Source organism: Hirundo rustica, chromosome 3 (genome assembly GCF_015227805.2).
Source record: "Hirundo rustica isolate bHirRus1 chromosome 3, bHirRus1.pri.v3, whole genome shotgun sequence".
Classification (NCBI taxonomy): Eukaryota; Metazoa; Chordata; class Aves; order Passeriformes; family Hirundinidae; genus Hirundo; species Hirundo rustica.
Genome location: NC_053452.1, coordinates 84,452,695 through 84,478,980, shown reverse-complemented (window position 1 = coordinate 84,478,980; position 26,286 = coordinate 84,452,695). Strand labels below are relative to the sequence as shown.

At 36.5% G+C, this 26,286-nt stretch overlaps 1 protein-coding gene across 5 annotated transcripts in view; it reads left to right on the top strand.

Moving 5' to 3' along the window:
- The window catches only part of MYO6 (myosin VI), a 103,301-nt gene that overhangs the window by 52,997 nt on the left and 24,018 nt on the right, over window positions 1–26,286 (top strand). For 4 of the 5 annotated variants that reach the window (XM_040058397.1, XM_040058395.1, XM_040058394.1 and 1 more), the window contains exons 10-23: window positions 720–800; window positions 3,359–3,539; window positions 5,567–5,711; window positions 11,738–11,895; window positions 12,440–12,531; window positions 12,989–13,061; window positions 13,903–14,030; window positions 14,925–15,020; window positions 17,054–17,227; window positions 20,895–20,933; window positions 22,911–23,004; window positions 24,400–24,530; window positions 24,648–24,725; window positions 25,643–25,772. In XM_040058397.1, the coding sequence (XP_039914331.1) occupies window positions 720–800; window positions 3,359–3,539; window positions 5,567–5,711; window positions 11,738–11,895; window positions 12,440–12,531; window positions 12,989–13,061; window positions 13,903–14,030; window positions 14,925–15,020; window positions 17,054–17,227; window positions 20,895–20,933; window positions 22,911–23,004; window positions 24,400–24,530; window positions 24,648–24,725; window positions 25,643–25,772 (1,600 nt within the window). Of the gene's footprint in view, window positions 1–719; window positions 801–3,358; window positions 3,540–5,566; window positions 5,712–6,822; window positions 6,935–11,737; window positions 11,896–12,439; window positions 12,532–12,988; window positions 13,062–13,902; window positions 14,031–14,924; window positions 15,021–17,053; window positions 17,228–20,894; window positions 20,934–22,910; window positions 23,005–24,399; window positions 24,531–24,647; window positions 24,726–25,642; window positions 25,773–26,286 lie in introns of those variants that run through there. The other variant, XM_040058398.2, reaches the window with a different exon arrangement.

Genomic DNA, 26,286 nt, shown 5'->3' with positions numbered 1-26,286 from the left:
CTTCATTCAATCAAAGAGTAAAGAATCAGTTCACTTCCTTCAGACAAAGGCCTCTGTTCAAGCTTTTGGACAGAGTTCTTATATTCAGATGAACAAATCAGCAAGAAAAAGCTGATGATCCCATTTTGGTGAAAGCAACAGTAATTATCTAAATATAAATTCAGTCTTATTTACTGAACAGTAAATCTGAGATTACTACACAACATGAGGTGGATATCAGAAGCCAGGATCTAAATAAGGCTTCTGCTTAGACCATGCCATAAGTTTTAAATATTCTTCAGGCTTTTTAATAGAACTATGTCTCCTACAACCTATAGAAATATTTTGTGAGGAAAAATGAGTAGTTTCATATTAGATGTAGGCCAGAAAATTAATTCTTTTGGTTCCTCATTTTGGTTGTCTTTTCTGTAATCCTGGACTCTTTGAATAGGTTTAATAGAAAAAAAAAAAGTAAGAAACTATTGTGTGACTTAATGAATATTTTTTGTATCAAAAAAGTATTTTAGTTGTCAAAATCATGAAACTTTCAATAGAAGTTTGTAACTGCTGCAGTTCTTTAATTTTGTAGATGTAAATAAATGCATTTCCAAGGAATGAATTATGAGCACTTACCATGTTGTTTGTATCAAATGGTTAAATCAAGCCTGTAGGGCAAGCCTTAAATAAAAGTATGTTTTCCTTTCTTTTAAGTATGCATTTCCACTTTTTTATTATTACAGTATTTAAATCGAGGCTGTACCAGATTCTTCGCTAACAAAGAAACAGACAAGCAGATTTTGCAAAATCGCAAGAGTCCTGAGGTATGTTTTTATCTTCAGTTAGTTTATATTGTTGAGTAATGGAGATAGAGTTGAAAGTGATTACAGTTTTACAGTGTGGAATGAAATGTTCATTTTACACATCTTTATAGGTTTAAGAGGGTACTCAAAGCTCCTGTATTCAGAACACTGGAGTTCAGTCCTAGAAATACATTTTAACATGCATCATAAAATCTCAAATGGAAGAGTATATATAAAATGGTTTCCTCTTCATTCTTACAATAATGTAACACTTAATGATGCAGTTTGTCTTGTGTGGAAAACAAAAATCTAATACCTTTGTAATTTTCTTTTTTAAAATCTTAACTACTGATAGGAATAGGTCAGAAGCAATGTTTTTTCTGGAGCCATTTTTACTACCTAGAGTTTTGAAATGATGCTCCAAACGGTTCTGTAAATCAGTAGTGCAACCTCGCTTCTAGCCATGACTATAGTCTCCTTCTCAGGCACTTTAAAGGTTTTTGTTTTCCCCTTGCTATTAACTGCTAGTTATGCTAGAGCATGGCATTTCCTGGATGAAAGTCTAAAGCTTCAAAACATTTATGTCTTCTTCCTCCATCTCTGTTTATGTTTTTTAGAACTGGAATTACCAGATTTGTAGCAGTTAAACCTTTGAGCTCTTCACATGAGGATATTAAAGAACTTGTTCTGAATTAATAGTATCTTTGAATTGGAAATTGTTAAAATACTTAATAAAACTGCTACTCTGTTCGCTAATAAAATTTTCATCTATTCACATATGTGCAGCTGGAAGATAGTTCAAATATTAATCAAATCCATATTTGTGATTCAGCAGCAGGGTAAGCTGCATATATATCTGATAAAAATACAAAAATACAAGAGCCTCAAGAGCCTCTTTCCACCAAGTGGCCATGCTGTCTCTTTCCTAACTTGGTCTTGAAGCTTGTGCTCAACTATGAGAGACTGTATAGATAGTTCTTTTGCTCAAGTCAACATTGTCAAGTCTGCCCCTGGATTTCTAGTGGTTGTAACACTGAGCATGTAGTCCTGACTTCCGTTATTAAATGTAGGCTATTTTCTAGAATCAAGGATGGTGGAGAGTCAGATACAAAAATATTTACCTGACATCACTGTGTGGCAGAAAGCTGGTAGATACTTCATTCTTGTCAAGCAATAAGCTAGCATTGGGGAATTTTGCCTCAGTTTACTTAATTTGCCTTTCATGTAGAATTGTAGTGAGTAGGCGTAGAGTATCAACTTTCATTTATTTTTGCTACTGGGAGATGAACCTGTGCAGTTTTCTGTTATTGATGTGATTTATAGGTGGGTGTTGTCATAAAATTTTTCCTCTGACAGACTTGAAATAAGAGACTTGATTTGAAATAAGTGTTTGTCTAAATTAACACATACTCAGAGAACAGTTCTGAAAATATATATAAGACATGGAGTAGCAGAACATATAATACCATAATATATATCTGTAACTGCTATATCTGTTTGAAGGCTCAAAAAGGGTCAGAGTTAAATGATATTTAAACCTTGCATAGCCGTTTAAACAGGAAATAGATTGCTTTGTTCAGGTTTTTAAATTGAAAATTTAGTATTTGCTCTGTCATTTTATAAAAAAATATTGATTGTTTATTTGAATAAAAGTAGCTGGAATAGTCAATTAATATTTAAATTATTTTTTTGTTTTCCTTATCAGGAAGATGAGGTGATCATTTTACATAATTAACATGTAGTTTAACGTTACTGATGTGCCTACATGTTGTGTGAAGTGAATTTTTCAGATGCATGTTGTGTTTTGTTTTGAAAAAAATCATGTTAGCTTGACATAAACAAGTTTTTTATTAAGTAATTATTCTTTTTAATTGAAAATGTTTAAAAATAAGTAAAAATGTAGCTCAGTCTGTGCATGTTCATGTAGTTTCTTGATTGCATGCAGATGTGTTTCTTTCTACTATATAAACTGGTTTATAGTTAAAATAGCTTTCAATGTATTTAAATTAGAAAACTCAGCAAAATGTTAAATTAGTATTTCAGAACATAGCTAGTATTCTTCTAACCCATAGACCATTGCAAACAACTTTTTCTCAATTACCACCAAAAGTTAACTACATTTCTCTAAATAAGTCTGTTTAGAATTGGGATAACTCTCCTGGTTCTGATTTGTCCTGTACTCCTAACCTTCTGTCATCCTATTGCAAGGACTTCCATCTTCTTTCAGCTGCTTGGGCCTAGGACTCCTTCGTATTAAATACTCCAATATCTCCCTTAGCCATTCTTCCTTCCCCCTGCTCACTATTTCATATTCCCCTATTCTCCCTAGTTTCTGCTTTCTGAAAATAGTTTGAAGCTTGCTTTGAAGTTTAAGTTTGAAGATCATGCTTCCAAGTATCAACAATTTAAAACAGATTAAGGTTCTTGCGAAGCTGATGTTGTATGAAGAACTCAAATCTCTACTTAGTTTGGCATGCTTTAGTATGCTTTTTGTTATGACTTATTCTTGACTGGAAATATTTGCTTCCATTTACTTTAAAGCACTTACATAGAATTTTTGGTTTTTTCTTGTTTTATAGTATCTTAAAGAAGGTTCCTTGAAGGATCCACTGTTAGATGATCATGGAGATTTCAACAGAATGTGCACAGCAATGAAAAAGATTGGACTGGATGATGAAGAAAAACTTGACCTTTTTAGAGTAGTGGCTGGTGTCCTTCACCTTGGAAATATCGATTTTGAGGAAGCTGGGAGTACTTCAGGTTAGATGAAATATAAATTGTTTTTTGTAAAAATACTGAAAATACCTCATGTTTAGAGACATTTCCTTTGCATGTGAATTACTGCTATTGAAAGCTTCTTTATGTCCATGGGTAATTCAGTCTTAATTCACCCCACTTTGAAATCAAGTTTACCTGTTTGTTTTAAAGTTACACTTATTTACATGCTTTTAAAGCAAATAGGCTTGCACTGGAATTGGTCAAGAACTTGTTCATTGAAAAGTTTGGTATAAAGAAAAGAGGCACTTTGTGTCTTAAAACAATACTGTGTTTTAATGATAGCTTTAAAGTCAAACTTCTCTCTAATATCGTGAAAGTATCTTGAAATTAGAAATTAGCAACACCATCAGTAGGGAAAGGCATTATGTCTTTTGGCTTCCAAAAATAACATCGTATTTTGAGAGGTGAAGAAAAAAACTTACACCAAAAACTTAGGTAAATATAACGTCCTAATTTTAAGATGTTGCACACAAGAGGAAGCAGTACAAGTGTTGTTGGGACTTAATTGCAGAATGTGCATGAAGGTTGATGAAGGAGAATTAATGATTTGGGAATTGTCCTTATTACCTTACTACTGAAATCAGCCTCTCTAAATTGAGAACTGCTGTCGATGTATTCCTGAAGGACTGATTCCTCTGGGTCTGGATGTACTACAAATACAACTATAGTAGAAAAAATAAGGATGTAGGTCTATGCTGAGTTGCAAGATAGAGTGAAATTGGTTCCTCCTGGTCCTGCTTCAAGTATGTACTGCTGTTGGTGCAGATGTTTAGAAGAGCAAACCAAAGAACATTCTAAAAGGTATTCTGAATGATGAATTAAATGAGTGCTAACCTTACATGTGCACTAGCTCCTGACCCCGAGTATAGAATCAGCACAGCACTGTACAAAACATTCTGTTTAGAAGAAATCATGGGTGGGCTCTTGTCCCATGTGTCAAATCAGGGCCAGTGCTCAATTCAGACTGGGTAGCTTAGGGTTGGCACAGAGGTGGGTTGTTTTGTTTTGTTTTATTTTGGTTTTTTCCTCTTCTCTACACTGAAGATGAAATCAGAACCTTCCCAGTGTCAGTTCATGCTGTTGCCATCTTCATGAAGGTGACTGAAATGAACATTATTAATGAGAATGAATCTGAGAAGATGCAAGTGTAGAGATGGGTAGTGGCTTCGTGTAGCACAAAACAGTAAGCTTCCCAGAGAGCTGCCCTGTTTGGGCCTTTTGTGAGTTGTGACTTAGGCATCTACAAGGTGGAACAGTGAAAGAGGCACAAATGTGAGTTTGAGGAGGAAATGAACAAGAAGAGTGGGAACCACAGATGGTAAGGAAAGTCAGGGTTTAGGGAAGGGAACATCACCAGAGAGCTTATGTCCTCTAAGTATCGAAATTCAGACCCATTTTTTTAATGAATAGATTATTGAACTTTGAAAATGTAAATTAATGTATCGAACTTCTACATTCCAAAGACGTTTTGTTCTTCCCTCACTTTATGAGTCTTTGCACAGGGTGTGCATTTGAACTGCTCCAGAGACCCTCTAAAGTTCTGTTGCTGCTCTATTGCAAGCAGCAGGAAATACATGTAAGTAAGTGCTAGATTTTACTAAAGTGGGTGGCGTTCCAGCTGGAGATCTCTGCTGGCCGAACCCTGGCACCGAGGCAGGTGAAGAGTAAACACCTTTGGCTGTTTACCTGCGACATGCACAGAGCCTTATCTGAAAAATCCAGGTGCCAGGAGTCTGCCCTAGCAGGCACTTCTGCTGCATAACAAGGGTGTCTGGAGTTAATTTGTAGGAGTTAGGACTTAAGCATTTTGGGATAGTTCTTCCCTACAAGCAGCCTGGACAGCGTTCTACAAATACAGAATTTCATTGCGTAGTTTTTGGGCGGGGCGTTATTTTTGTGTTCGCTTTGAGGGGGGTTCCACCTAGGTTCTGAGAACCGAAGTGCCGTGAGGTAATTTCCAGAGGCAGAGGTCAGTTCCCTCACGGCTGCTGCTGACGGTGTGTCCGCAGGGGGCTGCACGCCGCGCGCGCGGAGCCAGGCGGCGCTGGAGCGCTGCGCGGCCCTGCTGGGGCTGGACGAGGACGATCTGCGCGGGAGCCTCACCTCGCGCGTCATGCTCACCACGGCAGGGGGCGCCAAGGGCACGGTCATCAAGTGAGTGGCGGAGCGGCGGGAGGGGCGGGGGCCGGGGCGCGAGGGCCGCCCGCGCTGCCCCTTTCTCACCGGTGGGCACGATCGGCCCCAGCTGAGGAGCCCCTTTCTCATCGATGGGCACGATCGGCCCCAGCTGAGGAGCCCCCTTTCTCACCGATGGGCACGATCGGCCCCAGCTGAGGAGCCCCTTTCTCACCCACCGGCACGATCGGCCCCAGCTGAGGAGCCCCTTTCTCACCCACCGGCACGATCGGCCCCAGCTGAGGAGCCCCTTTCTCACCGATGGGCACGATCGGCCCCAGCTGAGGAGCCCCTTTCTCACCCACTGGCACGATCGGCCCCAGCTGAGGAGCCCCCTTTCTCGCCCACCGGCACGATCGCCCCCAGCTCCCGCCGAACCAGCTGCAGCGCTGAGCTGCGGTGCGCTCGGCCCAAGCGCGGCTCTCTAAAGCGCCTCTTTTAGTGCTTTACCAAGCACGGGTACACCCCCAGGGTCGTACAGAAATCAGGGTGCTGAAGGCTAGCAAGCTTACGGTGCTAGGCACTTTGAATAAGTAACTCCTGTGTTGTATAAAATCTCTCATGTGGCAGTGAGTACGCTGTGTGGCCAAAGAAAGTATAGCAGCCAGCCAGCTAAATCTACAGCCTGCTCAACAAATTTGATATGCTAAAAGATTTATCAGATGCGCTCTGTCAAGGAATGTTAATGCAGTACCTAAAGTCTTTCAGAAGACACCAGTCTTTGTCAGGAGGGCTGCACAGTGCTCCCGTGAGTGCTGCCCTGTAATAATTAGCGCTGGGACGCTTTAATTAGAGGACACCACCCTTCTTAATGTCTGAGTGATAGGTGTCCTTGTGTTTGCCATATTTAATTCTTCTGAAATCAAGTTTCAAGTTAAAAACAGCCCTGCAAATGGTAATCCAGAAATGTGCTGCTTTTTGCTGCTTTTGGTAAACACACATTTAATTTTGACTGTTAATAATGTTTCACAAAAACACAGGTACAGGTAGAAAATGTGTTATTTTTCTTGTGATTTTTTTCTTTGTGGCGCTTTTGTGGTGGTGGTGGTGGTTTTTTGCTTTGTTTTGTTTTGTTTGTTTTTTCCCTTAGCTATTATCAAGGTAACTTCCTAGGCACAGAAGCAAGACAATGATTTCTTTCTGTATGCACATGGAGGAGGAATAAGGGCAAAGAACATGTATAAATATGGTACCAGTTATAAAACTTACGACTTGCAGAACTGAGTTTTATGAAAATGACAATACAGTTACATTTTATTTATGAAAATGACAATACAGTTACGTTTTATTTATGAAAAAACTGTAGCTTCCACCAGAAATTTTCTCTTGCTGAGATTGATCCTTAGCATGCAAGCTGTCAGGGATGCTGGCTAAGATGCTTGCAACTGAATTGTGTGTTTAACATTTTGTTTTCTATGCTGAGTATTTTCTGGAATTCAAGGAAACATCACATAAAAAAACCCAGTTCAACTGAACAAACCTAAGCAGTTTTGAGCACAATAAAAGTAATTCTCAGTGTCCAGCTAAATGTATCAATCTTTTAATTAGGAAGCTAATGAACATTCACTCCTTGGAAGAACACACGTGTGCTTTTTATTGACTTTTGGAAACAAGCAGATTGTTTTAGTGAATTGGAAATACTTCATTCACATTACACAAAAAGTTTAGTATATGAAACTCATAATTGTCAGTATTGATTGGGTATATTTAAGTTTCTTGTCTTTGGAAATTTATTACGGAAATTATTATTATGGAAAAAGTTCTAATGCAGTGACAAATGGTAAGTAATGTTGGGGGGAGTGGGGGAGGGTGATGTGTTTCTCTGCATCCAGTTAAAAGCTTAATATCTAGACCTCTTAATTGTGTATCCAGTAGTCCATTTCTGGAGAGTAATTTTTTTTCTCCTTGCCCAGTGTAAATTCCTCCTCCCTTTCCCCCACGAGTTACTAGAAATTTGTGACTTTGAGTTGTTGACATCTTGCTGCCTTATCAGATGATACGGAGTGTTGCAAGTATTTTTTCCCCTTGTTACAAGCTTAATGTGTAGCAAGATGTTGTTCTTGCAGGAAAAAGTGCCTCCAGTGGGAAATATTGACCAAGTTTTTACTATCTGCTCTTTTCTAGACCATGTCTAAATTGACAGCAAAATCTTTGATATATTTATCCAGGAGAAGCTCTATCAGCATTGTGAATAACAGAGTAGAAAATTGCATGTTGTACAGTACAGATGGCATTCATAGGAATGCATGGCAGTATGAGCATTGCAGGTTTTGAAAGTCAGTAACATTTTTTACTTAATTCAGGCTGGGATGCAAAGTAATTGCTGATCTTTCTCTGTTGACTTACTGCTTACCTGGTTATTCTCCATCTTGCATTTGTGCTTTTTATTTCTCCTCTGCTTACCACACCCACTTTCCTTTACTGAAATATATCTTGTAGATTTTTACATTATGAATTTTTTGAAAATAATTTTGTGTGATAATCTTGTTACCAAGATTTTCTGCTTTCTTAATTCAGTATTATTAGAGCCCCTTTTTTGAGAATAGCCTTAATTTCACATCCCTTTTAAGTGAAAGTGTTAAATAGAAGCAGGAGGGCTTTGGACAAATTGTATCCATGTCAGATTCAGATGGCACCCTACTGGAAACGCTGCAGTGAACTGCTGATTCAGCCTCTTGAGCACAAATTCGTTTTGGCTGTTGTACATGTAACACATACATAAAGCTTGTCTGTATATTTTCCTTTTGAGAACGCTTGGTGGGACATACCACCATTATGAGGCATACCATGTCATCTCTTCTCAAGTGACAGAGTCAAGGAAGGTTTCTTAATTTTTGTTACAGGTTTGAGTTTACTTTGGATTAAAACTGTCAAGATTTTCTGATCAGCATATTTATCCTGGTCCCTTGATAACCTTGGAGTGATATTAGGACTGTGCAGTTTCAAAAGTCTGCAAACACAAGGAGCTATCTATGTTTTTATGCCTGCAGATCTTATTTTTCCTGTGTTTTATTTTGGGGGTGTCAAAAATTAGTTCAGCATACTCATTACATCTCAATGATTAATGCATTAAGCCTCTTTCACTAGCATGCTCTAAACTTGTGCATCTAAAAGCAAACATACTCTAATAACTACACCAATATTATATTCTCACATGGCGTGCTGCATGTACAAGGAAAGTGGATTGGGCTGTTTTAGATATTGTTAAATAAACACCATTTTTTCTATGGTAGTGTGGTTTAGAAGCTGCTTGACTGCTATCGGTATTAGAGTCTTGACAAGCACATTTTTTCTGTTGTTCCAGCAACCCAAAGAGCTGGTAATTTCTCTATCTTTCTTAGGGACCTTTTGTGTGCAAGTAGATCATGTGAGTCCTAATAGGTCACAGTGAATAAATAGCACTGCTGAAATCACTGTGCTCAGAGTATAACAAAGGCTTTGTTCTGCTGGGCACGGTGGAGCCAACAAGGAACAGTAGGAGGGTGATGCTAAATGCATCCTCTCTGAGTTTTATTAAATACTCATGTGCAGTGAACTGCCTGAGGGACTTGACAGCTGCACTACGTCTATCTGTCCTTGTCTCCCAGAATCCCATAATAATTACCTTGTTAGATGATGTTTTTGCCATCCATGTGAAGTGTGTTTACAGAGAGAAATAATGTGTTAGGATTCAAAATCTGGTGCTTTGCTTAGACTGTAAATGTGCTACTGTGCTTCTCTCTTGCTCAGTTTCTTCCTTTCCAAGAAGACTTTCACAGAGGGCTCCATCATCACAAAGTAAATTATTTTACAGGGTGAAAAAAATTAACTTGCATCATTCCATGTCCTCCAACTTCTTTTGCAGTACATTTTCTACCAAAATGCATTTTTTAGTGATGCTACGGAAGCATTCAGTGGAAAAGCTTTTCCAAAAAATACTTTTCTACATTGTTTTGAACTTCAGCTTTTCTCAAATTGTGTATGTGCTGCTTATATTCTTTAATTATGTGGAGTATTTAACTAGAATTATTTCATCCAGGCTAGTTTATTTATGAACTAGTAACCATTTTGGATGACAGTAATTGATGGATATTGTTTCACCTGTTCTCTCCCCCAGTTGTTGTCAATAGTGAGCAAATGATACATGTTTTTAATTAATTTGTTCTGGAATATAATTGAAGATTGCATGGAGTTGTCCATAGGCTAAATCTACCCCATCTGTGTTTTCCCCTAAGTCTAAAACTCTACATCAGTGGAAACCTTGCTGAAGAAATTGGCATGAAGACCAACAAGGGTTTTTCTTGCAGCCTTACCAAAGGGCTTAGAATTTGGCAAATTTTTTCTCTATTCCATTCAAGCTGCTGTTTAATGGAGGTGAGGGAAAGAAGGTGAAATGGAGGAAGGAGAATTTATCTTTTCCTGTTCAGGCAAGAAACAAGAGAAAGAAAGAGATTCATTTGTCTTTGTTCAGACCAAGGAAAGGAGGAGCCAAGGGAAGGCAAGTTCGTGAGAAGAAAGCTACTTGTTCTGAATGTCAGTTCTGTGATGGGGCTCTTGTGTATCTACTGTCTCAGGGTATTTTCAGCATTATTTCGTGGTTCTGAACTTTCAGTTGCGCAAAATGCATTGCAGTGTTACATTTTCTTTCCCTGTGTGTTTGCTGCGTACTATGACATTTAACAACAAGGGTTTGTGCAGTCTTTATAATTGTATTTAATAGTGGCAGAATTTGCTATTTTGAAAACTAGGACCATTTTGCAGACACACATAATCTGGCAATACAACTATTTGTCACGTTGTTTAAAAAAGTAACTGAAAAACATAAATGATTTTAGTGTATTATATTATGTAATAGGTCTGCAGCTGACAGGAATTAGTATTCTGATCTCTTAAACGTATCAGAACAGAATGCAAAGGTACCTTCCTTCTATTTATAAGCTGAGATTTCTGTCAGTACTCATTACCTTAAGATAAGATAGATACTTAGTGGAAGACAAGATTGTGTGTTAAAGCTAATTACTATCAAATGTAATGTAGCTTGAAGTGTCCTTTGGGAATGGAGACTCTGGTTCTGTGCCTTACCAGTCACAGTAGAAAGTGATCTCCATCGCTCATGATTCTGCATCAAAACTATTATCCTTGAAGAAATAAAAAAATAGTAATTATTAGTTAGTTTAGTGCCTATGAATTCTGAAAAGTAAGAGAAATTATGCAGTATGGGTAAGCTGTTGTTGTGGCTTAACTCCAGATGGCAATCAGCCCCTCCTAGCCACTTACTCCCTGCCAGTGAGATGGGGAAGGATAAAAATGAGAAAACACATGGGTTCAGATAAAGACAGTTTAACAGGTAAAGCAAAAGCTGCACATGCAAGCAAAGCAAAACCAGGAATTCATTCTCCACTTCCTGCTGGAAGGTCAGTCTTCAGCTCCCCAGAATAGCAGGGCTTCATCAAGTGTAGTGGTTACTTGGGAAGACAAAATTTCAAACTCATGATATCATTCCCCTTTCCTTCTTCTTCCTCCGTCTTTTATTGCTGGGCATGTTGCCACATAGGTAATGTCCCTTTGGCCAGTTTGGGTCAGCTGCCCCAGCTGTGTCCCCTCAGCTTCGTCACTGGTGTGATGGGGTGAGGAGCAGAAAACAGATCAGAGAAAAAACTGAACTATAAGCTTTATTCTAACAAAACAAGTAATAAAAAAATAGTTGATTTTTTTTTTTTTTTAAGATGATGATGTATATATTTTAAATATCTTTCTTTGGAAATTGTCAATAGAGTTTCTAATTATCTAATAAACAGTTATGAAAGCATCTGAATCTCATTTCTACTGGTGGTAGCAAAACATTATTCTTTTTTACAGGTAAGATATTCTAACTTGGCAAGATTGTTTCCTGCCTTGGCCTAGAGATCAAAGGGGGGTTTTTTTTAGGTCCTAATTTAAATTATTGGAAAGGCTGTTTTTAAGTTTAGAGTCTAATTTCACAGTAAGGATTCTGAAAAATAAGATCTGTATCTTGTTTTTTTTAGGGTACCCTTGAAAGTGGAACAAGCAAACAATGCTCGTGATGCTTTGGCTAAAACAGTGTATAGCCATCTGTTTGATCATGTTGTGAAAAGGGTAAACCAGTGTTTTCCATTTGAAACTTCTTCTTTCTTCATTGGAGTTTTAGATATAGCTGGTTTTGGTAAGTATACTTAAACTAATTTCTAGTTGTCACTTTTTCCCACTAAAGATTCAATAAAAACTTCTGTAATGAAGAGTGGTAGGGTTTTCTTTTTGGTGATGAATGCTCTTATAAAGCTTTTGCTGTCTTTGGCTCACTGAAATTCAAAATGGGGCATGTTTTGTGATGTACTCTAGTCCTGCCAAGGTTGTCCAGAGGAACAGTCTTTGGTTTTCAGGTCTTTAGAGCTTTGATATCCTGTGCCAGCCTGTTGTGTTGTAGATGCATGAGGATGCATTGGTTCAGTTTAACTGTGCAGTAGCATCTTGCTTTGGTTTGCTGACAACTGTCTGTCACTTGTCTTAGAAATATCATCTGCTGCAGTATTTTTAGATGTCTTGTGTACAACTTGGCAATCTGTGAAAGATTTCATTTTGCTGAAAGAAATGGCTGTAGATCTGAACACATCTTTAAATATTAGCACTGTGAAGCTTCTCTTATTTACTATTTAATATAAAATTTTAGAGCACTGTTTTATCATAAAAGTTTAACTTCTGTCTTTCAGAGTACTTCGAACACAACAGTTTTGAACAATTCTGTATAAACTACTGTAATGAAAAACTGCAGCAATTTTTTAACGAAAGAATTCTGAAAGAGGTATGATATATTTAATGTTATATTTGAGGATTTGGTTTTTTACTGTTATATTTGAGGAACTTCTTTTTCCTGAAGAGATACTTAAAGAAGCACTGCTTTTCATAAGATTACACATTATGTTTGAATAAAAAAAAATCAGTTAACATACTGTTTCCATATTATGTGACATCTGGTTGTGTCAGAAAAGAATGTGGACTTTTGAAAACCAGCAATGAGGTATCCAGAGATTGGATAATTGCTAATACTTAATGGAAATATTTAATTGAACAGGCTTATCATTTAGGTCTTAAAGTTGGAATATATTAAGCTGTGTAAGGAAATTCTCAGATGTGTATTGATTTGTGCTATATTTTTAAATTGATTCATGTTTATTAGAAAAAAAAAATTCTTGATCAGTGAAAAAAAAAATTAAAAGTGGTGTTTTCTCTTTTCAATTGCTTTTTTTTGGTACCTTTAGGAGCAAGAACTTTACCAGAAAGAAGGCCTGGGGGTTAATGAAGTTCGTTATGTAGATAATCAGGACTGTATAGGTATGTACTTCTTGAATTGTCAACCTTTTTGTTACTCTCATGGGCATAAAAGCTTCAAGCAAAATAGGCATGGTACTAGTAATTATATGGCTTTATATATAGCCTCATTCAGTTCACAGTCTTAAGAGTTCATAGATATTGCTACAGTACAAGCATTAGCAGTTTCATCCTTTCCACAGGAAAAAGGTTGTAGTAAACATTCCTCTTTCAAGAACAGTTTCATAGAGAATGGAAAAAGGTGAAAAACTGTGAATTTGTGTCTAGTAGTTTCAAGAGCATGAATTTCTGTGTCAGCTTGCAAGGGCTTTGGTATATGTGTGTGAGAGGTCAAGGCAATGCAGTTGTTAAAAGTTGTGAAGCAACCACTGTATGCTAAAGTCTGGTCTGCCTTTCCTGAAACGAATTTCTGCTTCTCACTGGATCATGTTGTCAAATGGAAATATTAACCTTTTAGTCTTGACATGTAGTGAGATGTGGATGAAAAACTTAAAAATCTCCCTGGCAATTGAAGCAATCATGGCATAAAGACGTACAATCATACTGTAAGAAGACTTAGGCACCTTTTGGAAGACTAATTTCAGCTTGAGACCAAGAGTTAAAATCAAACAATCGGGTTCTGATCTTTTTCTCCCATGTTCCACAAGAATTAGAACTTCTAGATTTGATGAATATCCTATACATACCAATTAAGATATATAGAATTGATTTGCCATAACTTCTTGTATTTTGTTTAATGGCTTTCCATAGGTATGTAGGCAATAGCAGAATTTAGATGTGTAATGGTCAGTGGTGATATGAGTTGATATATTCAATTTTTGTAAATATATTTTTTTATTAATAGATTTGATTGAAGCAAAATTAGTAGGTGTACTGGATATTTTAGATGAAGAAAATCGCCTTCCCCAACCAAGTGACCAGCATTTTACTTCAGTTGTACATCAAAAACACAAGGATCATTTCAGGCTCTCGGTAGGTTTATTTTTGTTGCCTGTCTTGTTTTAATGAAACAGTTCTTGGAACAGTTGATAGTAAGACTTCAATTTAATGAAAATATTTTGCGAGAAATCTCATACCACCCAGTCTGCACAGTCTGTATCTCTTTTTTAAGGGCAAGTTTGGTTATTAGATTTGATGAAAAGTTCACCGAAGGCGTCAAGCAATTCTAATATCCTGCTGAAAGTATCTAGCTAACACTTCAGAGATGAAAATAGCAATCATACTAGGAAAATGTTTTTGTTTATTTTTTAACATACAGCACTGTGTGAAAGATTAAGGCAAATTATTGCAGTTTATATCTATGAATTGTGTTGAAGTTAAAGAAAACACTGAAAAAAATTAAAGCAAAGGAAGCCATCCTTTATCATCCATTTACCAAAATGGTCATCCATTTACCTAGTGTTAAGTTTTCACTTAATCCTGCTTACCTGAATTGCTGTGCAGTGAAACATTCTGGTGGTATGTGTATGATCAGCTGGGTGCTTACCTGCTAAGATAAACCACCTAAAACTGTATCTTAAACTTTTGTCTAATCCTATTCCTATAACAAGGCTATTCATCAGCTGTGCAATGAATGATACAGAAAGTGTTGATTAAAGGCAAAACCAAAATCAACTGGCTGGTATTAGCAGTCCTGGTGACTTGTATTTTGTATGCAAGGTATTTGAGAGTGTGGAAGAGTTTGAAATTAGGTTTTTAGAATATTGTGGTTTGGACAGGAATGGTGTTGATCAGCACAATTGTATTTACAGGAAATGTGATTTTTAACACCTAGTGTTGCTGGCAAATCATGGTGGTGCTCTAAGAATAAACTTTTTCTTAGTCTCCATTGCAATACTTCTTTGTAATTCAACTTCTTAATTCCAGATTCCTAGAAAGTCTAAACTGGCCGTTCACAGAAATATCAGAGATGATGAAGGCTTTATTATCCGACACTTTGCAGGAGCAGTATGCTACGAGACGGTAATTTTACCTATGGAACACTATGTTTACTGTGTTTTGTAGAACATTTCTATTTTTTTAGTGCATATGGCTTAAAGAACAAAATTTCCTGTGATCAGAAGAGAAGCTCAAATGGTGATATGTATTAACTTTGAAACTAACTGTTTGAGTATTTGACAGAATTGACAGCTTCTTTTAACTTTTCAGGGTACAGCCTGCTTTAATGACCTTTGTTTTGTGTAAAAGCTTGTTTCAAATCTATAGGTAATGTCAGTATTAAATATATTGATACACAATCTACTTTTGCAAATCTTGCATCAAAAGGTGTTTACATCCTGAGGAGAAGAACAACCTATTTGATATAAAAGTATTGTTAGTGAAGCCTACCCTTTTGGAAGCATGATTATCCTTGTACACGGTCCCCATCAACTTTGTGTTATCCATTTCTACTGGCAGTGGACTCACTAGTGTAAAAATACAAAATGCCTGAAATTGCTACCCTCGAAATACATTCCAGATTCTTGTGCTTTTTTGACTATTACTTATTTTACAAAAACATTGTAAGATCTGAAGCTAGTATCTAGACCATCAATTTTTAAAACCAAAAGTTTAAGATAAAATGAAGATCCATAGTGCTTTGTTGTTCTGTATAACTCCAGCCTGTATGAAGGACGCTATTGAAAAGAGGTTTTTTGTTGGTTGAAAAAAATGTGCTTGAAGGATTTGTCTTTATGTACTTCAAAATACTCCAAGAATAATGAGTGCTGTGCTGCCTTTCAATAGATACATTCTGTGAGTAATTTTAAAAATAAGAAAGTTGAAGCCTCTGTGTTACCTACATGATTTTTCTGAGGTTGCTTAGAGTAGATATCAAAACAATAAATGAAATTGGAATTCTAATGAAATTGGAGCCAATTTTTATTTGTACTAGGTGCTCTATTTTTAACCATCTACTTCATCATGATACACTAATAATGCCTTGGAGTGTCTTCAGGAACAGAGGAGACAGATTTGATCACATGAACTCTGCTGTCAGAGCTAATCAGATGTGAGGTCCAGAAACTGCTAATATGCTTGACTTTATCCTCTCCCTCAGAGGGACTTTCTTAGCTTGGGTCTTAAAACTTTTGGACAGTAGCTGCCTTGTAGTACTTCTGTTATTTGTTTGTTTTTTTCTCACTGCACTTTTGGCAGTTCTCAGAGTCTGATTTGTAGTGAGGACACTTATTTGGCTGCATTCGTATTCCTGTCTTGTGTCTTCATGGCCCAAGGAAACTTTAGAGGCCTGTGTTTGTCCTTTGATTCTTACCACCCTTTAATGAGATATCTGGCAAAATGGCATTTTCTTCAAAGTAGTCTTAGCCTCTTCTGTTCATTAATATCAAAGTCTGTATGAAGTTGCACCAAAAGATATTGAGGATTTTTTTAATGTGGAATTGGATACTAATATATTGATCTCTGAGTTTCAGTGTAATGTATTGTTCTACTCAGAGTTAGTGATCCAATTCAAATAAATCAGATACATAAAGTTTAGAAGAAGGGACAATATGTTTTATTAAATCAAGTGTTCATAAATAGTCATAGTACTACTAAAATAACCTGTTTTCATTTCATTTCCAAACTGTGTAGCTGCACCAATTTAAGTGTGTGCTTTAATTCCCGTTTCACAATAGATCTTAAGTGATATTACAAGCAGTGAAGAAGGAAGCTCCCCAGAGCTCCCAGGTGATCATGATGTGCTGAGTGCTGGAAAGGGGAGGAGGATAGTCATTGACAAAAAACTAACTGATCTCTCCAAAGGCATCAAGCCTTTCTTTGGGTTTCATAATTCCAACAACATCCTTCAGATTTAAGAATGTCTTTTCTCTCTGGCATTGGGGTTTTGTGTATCCAGCTGAAAAGTTGTGTAAAATAATACATGAATGTTTACCCCATGTATTCTTGCTGATTTTTGAATTAAGTGTGTAACTATGTTTCCTTTAGATTTCTAATTAGACCGAAGTAACTTGGACAGTAAAACAGATGTGCTTTTATGTCTTGGGTTGTCTTTTCAGATGCAATTTGTGGAAAAAAACAATGATGCTTTGCACATGTCCCTTCAATCTCTTATATGTGAATCCAAGGACAAGTTTGTTCGACAGTTGTTTGAAGCCAACACTAACAACAACAAGGATCCCAAACAAAAAGCTGGAAAACTTAGTTTCATCAGTGTGGGTAACAAATTCAAGGTAAAGTCATATAGTAAAGAGTCCTGCCTTGTAATGTATGCCAGTTTTATGTTACTTGAATTAAGTAGAACCTAAGGTTGGGAGAACTAACAGTAACTTGAGATTCAGAAGAAAATTTGGTTAAATAGATGGTTTTCTTCTGTTGAATTATAAGAAACTGATACATTTATCCTACATGCTATGCATCTCTATCAAAAGTATCCTCATAGTCCTTACAGAGATTATACAGTAATTTTTAGGTCAGAATCTTTCAAAGCCACGTGGAAGTCCTTATTCAAAAGGTTTTGAGATTTAAATTTGGATTCTGTGGACTTTAGAACGTTCTAGATGTGACAAAATATGTTCTTCCATCCTGTTGTAATTATGCCTTCTAGAAGATGCATTGATTCCCTACAGTTTGCCAAACTCTCAAGATTCAATACCTAACCTAACCACTGTTTTTCCTTTTCTGAAATATATAGTCATGGCTTACAAAGGAAGATATTCATTGTGCTGAATGTTTCCTTTCTCAATACCTGAATCTGATGCTTCTCCTCGTTCTCTCCTTTCTTCTGATGTTATAAAGCTGACCTTCAAACCTTGTCTTCTCCAAATGTTTTCTGCATCCTTTTCTCATTCAGCAGTTTTATTTTAGCTGGAGTATTCCAGCTCAGGATGGCTAGAAAGAGAACAATAGGGGAATTAAGAGGTGAAAAGCAGGCACATCGTGGGCTGCAGGTAAATTTTTCGATCTCACGGATTTACAGTTGGTAGAGCTGCAGCAATTTCAGCAAGAGCTCTTTTCAACACATCTGGGCCAGATCCAATGAAGGATTTGTATGCCTTCAAGTCAAGTGCTGAAACAGTTTTGGTATGCTACCTTACTTAGAGCCATCAAAAACCCACCTCGTGTTCCTCCTTACACAGTCCCTGGGGAGTGCAAGTATCTTAGATAATGCAGAAAACCTGCACGTAGAGTGAGACACTGCCAGTAGCAGAAGAGTGTTTCTGCATTTCTGCTCCATATCAAGGTTAACTACTGGATCAGGACTGCAAGATAAATTCCTTCTTGCATAATCATGTGGCTAGCATTTGGAACTGTTCTCTAAAGATTCAGAGGCTGAAGAACAGGAAGGATATGGTAGCAGCATGCTTGCTTTTTATAACAATAGTATTCTGCTTCAGGTCTATATTGTATTCAGTGTTCTATGGCTAATTATTTCCTGTAGTGAATGCCGAGTTATTGGTCAGTCTGATAAAGGGTGTTCTCGTTACACCCTTCTTCAGTTGTTTGGTTAGGTAGCCAGAAATAAAATTTTGATGGAGCCAGGAAGAGTAGGAGACAGAGCCTGACTTGTAAGGTTGTGGTTTTGGCATTTAACTGGGAGTTGGGCAGACTGCTTTCTTGGGTGTTGCTCTGATGATTCTTTTTAACTCCTGTTCTGTAGTGATTGTTGAGTTAAAGTGTAGCAATTGGTTTAATATAAAATACATGAACATCAGGTAGTCTGGAAAGTTGCATATGGATAAGCCATGTCCTGAGCAAACCCTGCAGCCATGAGTCTGCTGTAAATGAAGCTAGGATCCACAATTTTTTAGAGTTGTATTTTCAAAATGAAATCAACTGGGGCATCTTTTGAGGTGGTTTCCTCTTCCTTCTATCTGGATTTTCAAATTTTCTCATATTTAGAACCATGTTCAGGTGATGTGGACTTGTGCATTATCCCACTGCCCAAGGAGAGGTGAATTAAAAGGGAGGCATTTTTAAAGAGAAGCAGAAATTGAGTGGGGAGCTTTTTTTGATTTCCTTTTGAACTTTGGTATTCACCTCTCCACCTAGAATACAACTGATGTCCTCTTTGGATCTGGCCCATCGATCTATAATTCTTTCAATGTTTTCAAGTTTCATGGCATTTTGAATGTATGTGTTACTTCCAATAATTCATTTGGTGTTACCTTCCCAGACACAGCATGTGATGCTGATGAACACTAATAGCCTTGACGATGTCACTTCAGATGACATCGAAAGAAGGTCTTTTATCTTACTAGATATTTCATCTCTTTAAAAATATGAATTCTTAGTGCATTAATTTGTAAGTCAGTCTTCTGAGCTACTGAAATTGGAACTTCTCCTAATTATATAAATTATTTGATGATGTTGCAGGGACTTCTCTTTATGAAATCCTTCACACATCCCTTCCTTATAACTTATTAAAATTAATTCTCATAAATCAGTTGAGAAAGTAATGATTAATTTATCAACAGATGTCTTCAGGATTATTTGAGATGATTTTACCTTATGCTAATGATGAATTAAATTGTGACAATTCAAAGAGCAGTAGTTTTAGCAATATGCTTTACTCATATACACATTTTGTTGGAGAAATTCACGTGAGAATGTCTCTGGCTTATTTCTTGTTAAATCACAGAGTATAAGGAAGGGGTATTTTTCCTCAAGCAGAAACATATTTTTTTAATGGAAATCAGTCTGTCTCTTGCAAACTTAAGTGTATCTAACTTAAGAAAACATCATTATTATCATCAAGTTGAGATATAAAGAGTATGTGTAAGTGAGAACTGAGCAGGAGGTTATTAGTGTTTGTCATGCTTCTTGTGGCACTCTTTCTAACCGCATCCATGTTAAGTTAAAAAAATCCCAAACCAATTTGATTTACCAGAGGGACAACTGGCAGCTGTATGTGATGCACAGTACCCATACAGATCTTGTTTCTTGGATTCAAGGTAATTGAATGATCTGGCTTTTTTAAAAAAAAAAAAAAAAAAAAAAAGTCAGATCCTTTGAATTTTGCTTCCCGTGCTGAAAATGAATACGTTAGGACATACTGAATTTTGTATTGCTGCAGTCTATGAACTTAAAGTTTACTAATAAATTAGAAAGGATAGCTCAGCAGTAATTTATGTGGCAAAACAGACACACCTCTAAACTAAAAATATTGCTATTTTTCTGATGTGGTTTCAGAATATTTTAAGCCCCTACCAATTACTTTCAATAGCAACTCTAAATTGTTTTCTCTGATAGTCTTAAGTCTCTGGTTATCCTGAAGACTTGACTCCAAATAATAGTATTATTGCAGTCTTTTCTCATCACAGTATATTTAAATGCAGCCTCAGTAAATGTCATTTTAAAATTGTAGGTTTTTGACATCAATAGAGAGTTAAAAAGTTGGAAGTTGGGAAATAAAAGTAGATTATTGTAGGTAAATGTTGACATGACTTCAAAAAAACCCAGAAGAAAAGCCTGAGACTATACTTTCTGTGTTAATTATTTAACATAAAAATAATGCTTGTTATAGACTACATTTGGGATTTCACAAATTTTCAGTGTATTTTTAAAAAATGAGTGGTCTCATTTTTATTATAATTTTATTACATAGTCATTATTTTTTATTTTCCCAAATGGATTTTTTTTTTTTTTTTTTTTAATAACTGTGTTGTAGTAAGTGACTAGTCCATGCAGTATTGTTGTACACTTAAATACAAGCAATTTCCTCAGGGTCATTCATGCACACTTGCATGATTTTGTTTATTAAAATTTGTGAATGTTTGGTTTATCAGTTCTGTCTCACTAACAATGAACATGCATGCCGTAATGCTGTACCTCCATTTGCTGTGTTTATTTCTGTGCTTGCCATGGCAAGGCTCTTGAAATACCTGTTTTCTTTTACAGACTCAGTTAAATTTGCTTCTTGAGAAGCTTCACAGTACTGTAAGTATATGTACAGCTGTAGGTTCACAGTTTTCTGACGTAAGGCAAAATAGATTATCTCAATATTATGGCTTACAATAAATGTAATTAGTAATTGCTTACTAGTTTGCAGCTGCAAGGCACTTCAGGAACATCTTCATGTGCGTGCAATGGTTACTGATTTACTTAAAGGAAAACCCACCACCTTCAAATAAATTGTAGAAGGAAAGTTAATAAATTTGAATAGGCAATGTGAAATCCGGCCGTGCTGCAATCTCCTTTTTTGTCACTTTTACTTCTTTCTGTGGGTTGGTTATCACTGATGATTAATTTGCAGAAAATTTAGAAATGTTTCTTAGGCGTAAGTTATTTAAGAAGTAATTTATTATTAATTACTGTTTTCAGATTCCATAAAGTCATTAAAAATATTTTTTTTCATTTTGCTTTTTTTGACAGGCTGTAAATTCACAGGTGGTTAAAGAACCTGAGTCCCCATAATAAATATTTATTAATTTGGCTGATGTAATTAGATAGTTTGTGAAATTCTCCATGTAGTACAACATGCCATTTTCTTTTAGAACTTGGAATTGTAGGAACACAGTGTTGTTTCTCTTGACCACATGTTCTTAACCAATTATAGATATTAGGTTATGCTCTGTCAAAAAAAGGGAAAAGGGTGGAAAACTAAGGGAAACAAAGGAGTGAGGTGCTGTATAAAGGAGTATAGCCAGTGTGTAAGATTTTACTGTTGTCATGAGGCTGGGGTGATCTATTTCACTCAGAACATTCTAGAACTGTAATAGTGTAGGGAAAAAAATGTGTGACCAGGCTTGCTGTACTCGTGAGCTTAGCTAACACATGATTGGGGAGATATTGTTAATCTAGAGCTCCCTTGGTAGGTGCTGCCTTATTCTCAGCTGAGAGGTGGAAAAAGAGAGAATATGCTACAAACTGGGATTAATATTATGTTTTCTCAGTCCCAGTTTTGTTTTAGTATATGCAAAGTGGTCATTAGCAGTCACCTGTTACAGGAAAATCTGAATAATTTGATGGTGCTTGGCAAAATGTTATCCTTGATGAATGTGAAGTGATCACATTCATCAGAGAGAGAAGTGGTCAAAACTGTAGCACACATGGTCATAACAGAGGAGCAGACTGGAACAACATCAGGGAAGGGAGACTGAAGCTGTGAGCCAAAGGAAATTGTAAAAAGTAAAGTTAAGGAAGGTCAGTTCCTTCTGGCATGATTCTGACAGGAGGCAGGTAGCGTGTTTGCTGATGTGAACTCTGGGGCATTTTAGTGTTGTGACTGTAGAAGATAATGAGCATGGTAGGATCTAGAGTCATAAATCATAGATTGTATACATGTTAAGGTGTGGGAATACAGCTTGGAAGCAGGACTCAGAGTACTGCTGAATTCATTACAGAAGTAAGTGTGCTAGAGCGCTACAAGCCCTGGCAAGTCCAGTCAAGACCCTGAAGAAGGAAGAGATCAAGGTGTATGCATACATGTCTGTGTGCAAGACAGTACAGGCCTGTACAAATCTGTACTAGCCCATAGTTAAGCAATGTTACTAAGAAAAATAGATACTATGCTGGAAAGGTATATAAACCAGCAATGTGTTCGGTAAAATTGGCTTCATGATGCAAACCATGGGGACCCTGTCTCTTCAGTTGCCCAACATGAAGGAGAATAGTTGAGTGAAAATTCAACAGAATTGAGATCCAGTTGATAGCTTGAGCATTGAGATCAGTTACATCAAGAGCAAGATTACAGAGCAACACTGGTATATAAGAAAAAGAATGGAGATGGGACTTGATTACCTTTAAGGCCCATTCCAATCCCTTAACATTCTATGATTCTATGATAATGTCAGCATTTCTCTTTTAGAATACTATTACTTTGTATCTTCCCTCCCATAAGTCTTAAATCATTAACTGCTATTTTCAGAGTTTTAAAAACCTGTGGATTCTGCTAACTTCTTGCTTTGGTCATAGGGGTCGAGCTTTATTCGCTGTATCAAACCTAATCTAAAGATGACAAGTCACCATTTTGAAGGAGGACAGATCCTCTCTCAGCTTCAGTGTTCAGGTATGTTTGCATCTGGTATTCTTCCCTCTGATTTTTACTTTGGTGATTATATATTACCCTAAGTTAGAAATATGTGGGATGAAAGCAGTATTTCCTTTCTTGAGCTGTTTTCTACAAGTTAGGTAATTTTTGCCTTATAAACAGCTATTTAGATTTTTAGTGTCTTAGCATTCATTTTAGTCAACAGAACCCTAGAAATAATTCATCTAAACTGCCATTAGGACTCTTCTTGCAAAGAAGAGTTGCCCACAGTATTAATAGGCCACCAGTTCAGTCTGGAACAATAGAATTTTAAATTTCTGTGGCAGTTCAGAGTTAGAAACTCCTGTGTGCATTTAGAGGCAGTCATTGTTAACTGAGATATCTAACAATTGAGGCATACCAGTGTTCTTTGATTTTATAGATATTATGATCAATATATCATAATATCTATCTATATCATAATAAACTATCAAGCTAGATTTACTGGCTTACTTACTCAGAAGTTTCTTTATATCACTATTAACTTGATGGGGAGCTGAACGTCCAACATGGATGAAATGCTGCATCTTCATTATTCTTGAAATGCTAGATGCTTTCCAAATTTACAGCTTTATTTGCTCATGTCCTACTGAACTTTTTGAAAAACAAAGACAGTATAAACAACTTAAGTTTCTGTTGAGAGTAAGTATGCGAAAGATTAAATTTTACGACAGCAACCACAAGTTAAGGTCTGACTTGAAAACTAACTTGCAGCCTCAGTTGATAGGATTATATAAAGTAATGGGTAAAAACTGGTATGGCCTGTGCTTCTGAAGTAATTTGAATCTTACTGACTGTGTCTGGGCTTTACTGAGGGGTCCCAGTAGCAGCCAAAATGTGGTAACATTATTTAGGACATTAAAGTTACATCTTAGCAGCTGATACCTTGTATTTCAAGTACACTAAATGTTGCCACTGCATATGTTTGGGGGTGCATCTGCACTATGTCTCACAAATACCGTTCACGTGATTAAAGTACAAGTCTGGTTGGGCATTATTTGGTGGTTTGGGCTGTGGATTTGGGGTTTTTTTGTTCCCTTTAAAAATGAAAATGTCAAATCTGCTGAAAAAGCAAGAAGTTTTTAGAAAGAATATTAGGGAAAAAATCCTATGGATGATTGAGTGTTACTTAACCTCTCAAAAGGGAGAAAACTTTATGGGCTTGTCTCCCATGTTCAGCATTAACTTTTTGTGACAGATCACATAATCAAAAAATGCTATAGGGTTGATCAAATCCCAGCTGAACTTTGTGATTTAGTCTCTGAACAATGTCTTTGAGTCTTATGTCATAAACCTACTGGTTATCATAAAATTCACTGCTTAATTTGTATGTTACTGATTCCAGCTTTTGTGCATGTGTCTCTGTGAATTTAGGGATGGTGTCAGTTCTGGATTTGATGCAAGGTGGTTTCCCGTCACGAGCTTCATTTCATGAACTCTACAATATGTACAAGAAATATTTGCCTGAAAAACTGGCTCGACTGGACCCCAGGCTTTTTTGCAAAGTAAGAAAGAAAATAATTCTTCTGTATCATCCAGGAGAGAAAATGTATTGTGATGTTGGGTTTTGTGATTTTTTTGAAGGAGGCAGAGTATAACCTTTTCTGTTTTCTGTGTTTCAGGCCCTATTTAAAGCCCTGGGGCTGAATGAAAATGATTACAAATTTGGGCTAACCAAGGTGTTTTTTAGACCCGGCAAGGTAATCTTTTTCTTGGAGTTCATGATTGTGAATCTTAGAATAATTTCAGATTGAAAGGACCTTTGAAAGTGACCTTGTTTAGCACACTGATAAAAGTGTGGCCAACCTAAATAAGTTTGCTCAGGATTTTTGCAAATATTTCTTTACATTTTTTTAAATAAACCACAAAATTAGTACTGATACAATTGGTTTTATAGTCTTGTTGCTGATGCTACAGTATTTCTAATGCAATGTTTGTATTCCAAGAATTATGTTGACTATTAAAAAGAGGAAGTCAGAGCCAAAAAGAAATATTTTCTAGTAAAATTTGTTTATAGCTGAAATCTTTCTGTGATTCTGAGCATTTCTGCTTCTGTTCAGAGAAAGGACATGAAGTTGAGAGCTATTGTGATGAGAAAGGAAAATTATTGTAATCCCAGAAGAATATTCTTCCTGTCATATAATTACTGAAAAGAAGTGCAGGATTTTCTGAAAACGTTGCCTTCAATGGGAACCTTGTACAAAGGTTAAAAATTGAGAAGTGCTTTCAGCTTTTATTTTTTTCCACAGATATATATAATTAGATCTGTCTTGAAGTTGTGGAAGGCCAGAGTTCTCTTCCAGGATGTAGAAAAACAATTAATTTTTAAAATTTTAGCAATAACTATTTTTGGTGATTAGTAAATGGTTCTATTATTCAAAATGCCAAGTGTTGGACATCTATAAAAGAAACATATAAAAAAATCTGCAGTTGTCATTTCTGTTATTAAACAATAAAGTGCAATAAAATTTATCTGCTGCCTTTAATTGAAAGCTGATATGATGACATACAGTTTACATTAAAAATAGTTTAACATTTTAACTCAGCATGATCTTAAATAATAATGTGTAACACTCTGTCCTCCTACTATGTATAACTTGTTTTAATTATCATTTAGTTTGCAGAGTTTGATCAGATAATGAAGTCTGATCCGGATCACTTAGCAGAGCTGGTTAAACGAGTGAATCGTTGGCTTATCTGCAGTCGTTGGAAAAAAGTTCAATGGTGTTCTCTCTCGGTGATTAAATGTATGTGTTTTATGTTTTATTAAATCAATTTGTTTGTTAAAAATACAGCAAAGCAATTATTATCACCTTGAAATGTGACCAAGGACATATATAGCAGATGGTTACATACTGAAGTCTGAGTAATTGTTTTCAAGGTTGGTGAGATTTTTCTTAAAGTTTACTGCGCAGAGTAGGAATAAGATGGTGTGGAATAGAGATTGGCACTTCTGTTGTGCTTCAGTAAAGGTGTCTGGGAGATGGGGAAAGGTCTGATGCAGAATGTCAGTATCTCTAGAACCATGGAGGGTGAAAACTGTGCATTAAAACGGAGAGGAGAAGCATAAAGGCCCCATGCCAATGCACGTGCAGCTGTGCATTTGGGCCAGCAGAGTCATGGCTTCCGCATCTGTCACTGATTGATTATTATTTGTTGCTGTTTATAGTGGAGCAAATAGAAATGGTGAATTCTTGTGATACAGATGTCAAGCATCAGAGATTGTAACACTGCGGTCTTGGGTTTGACCTAGACATTTAT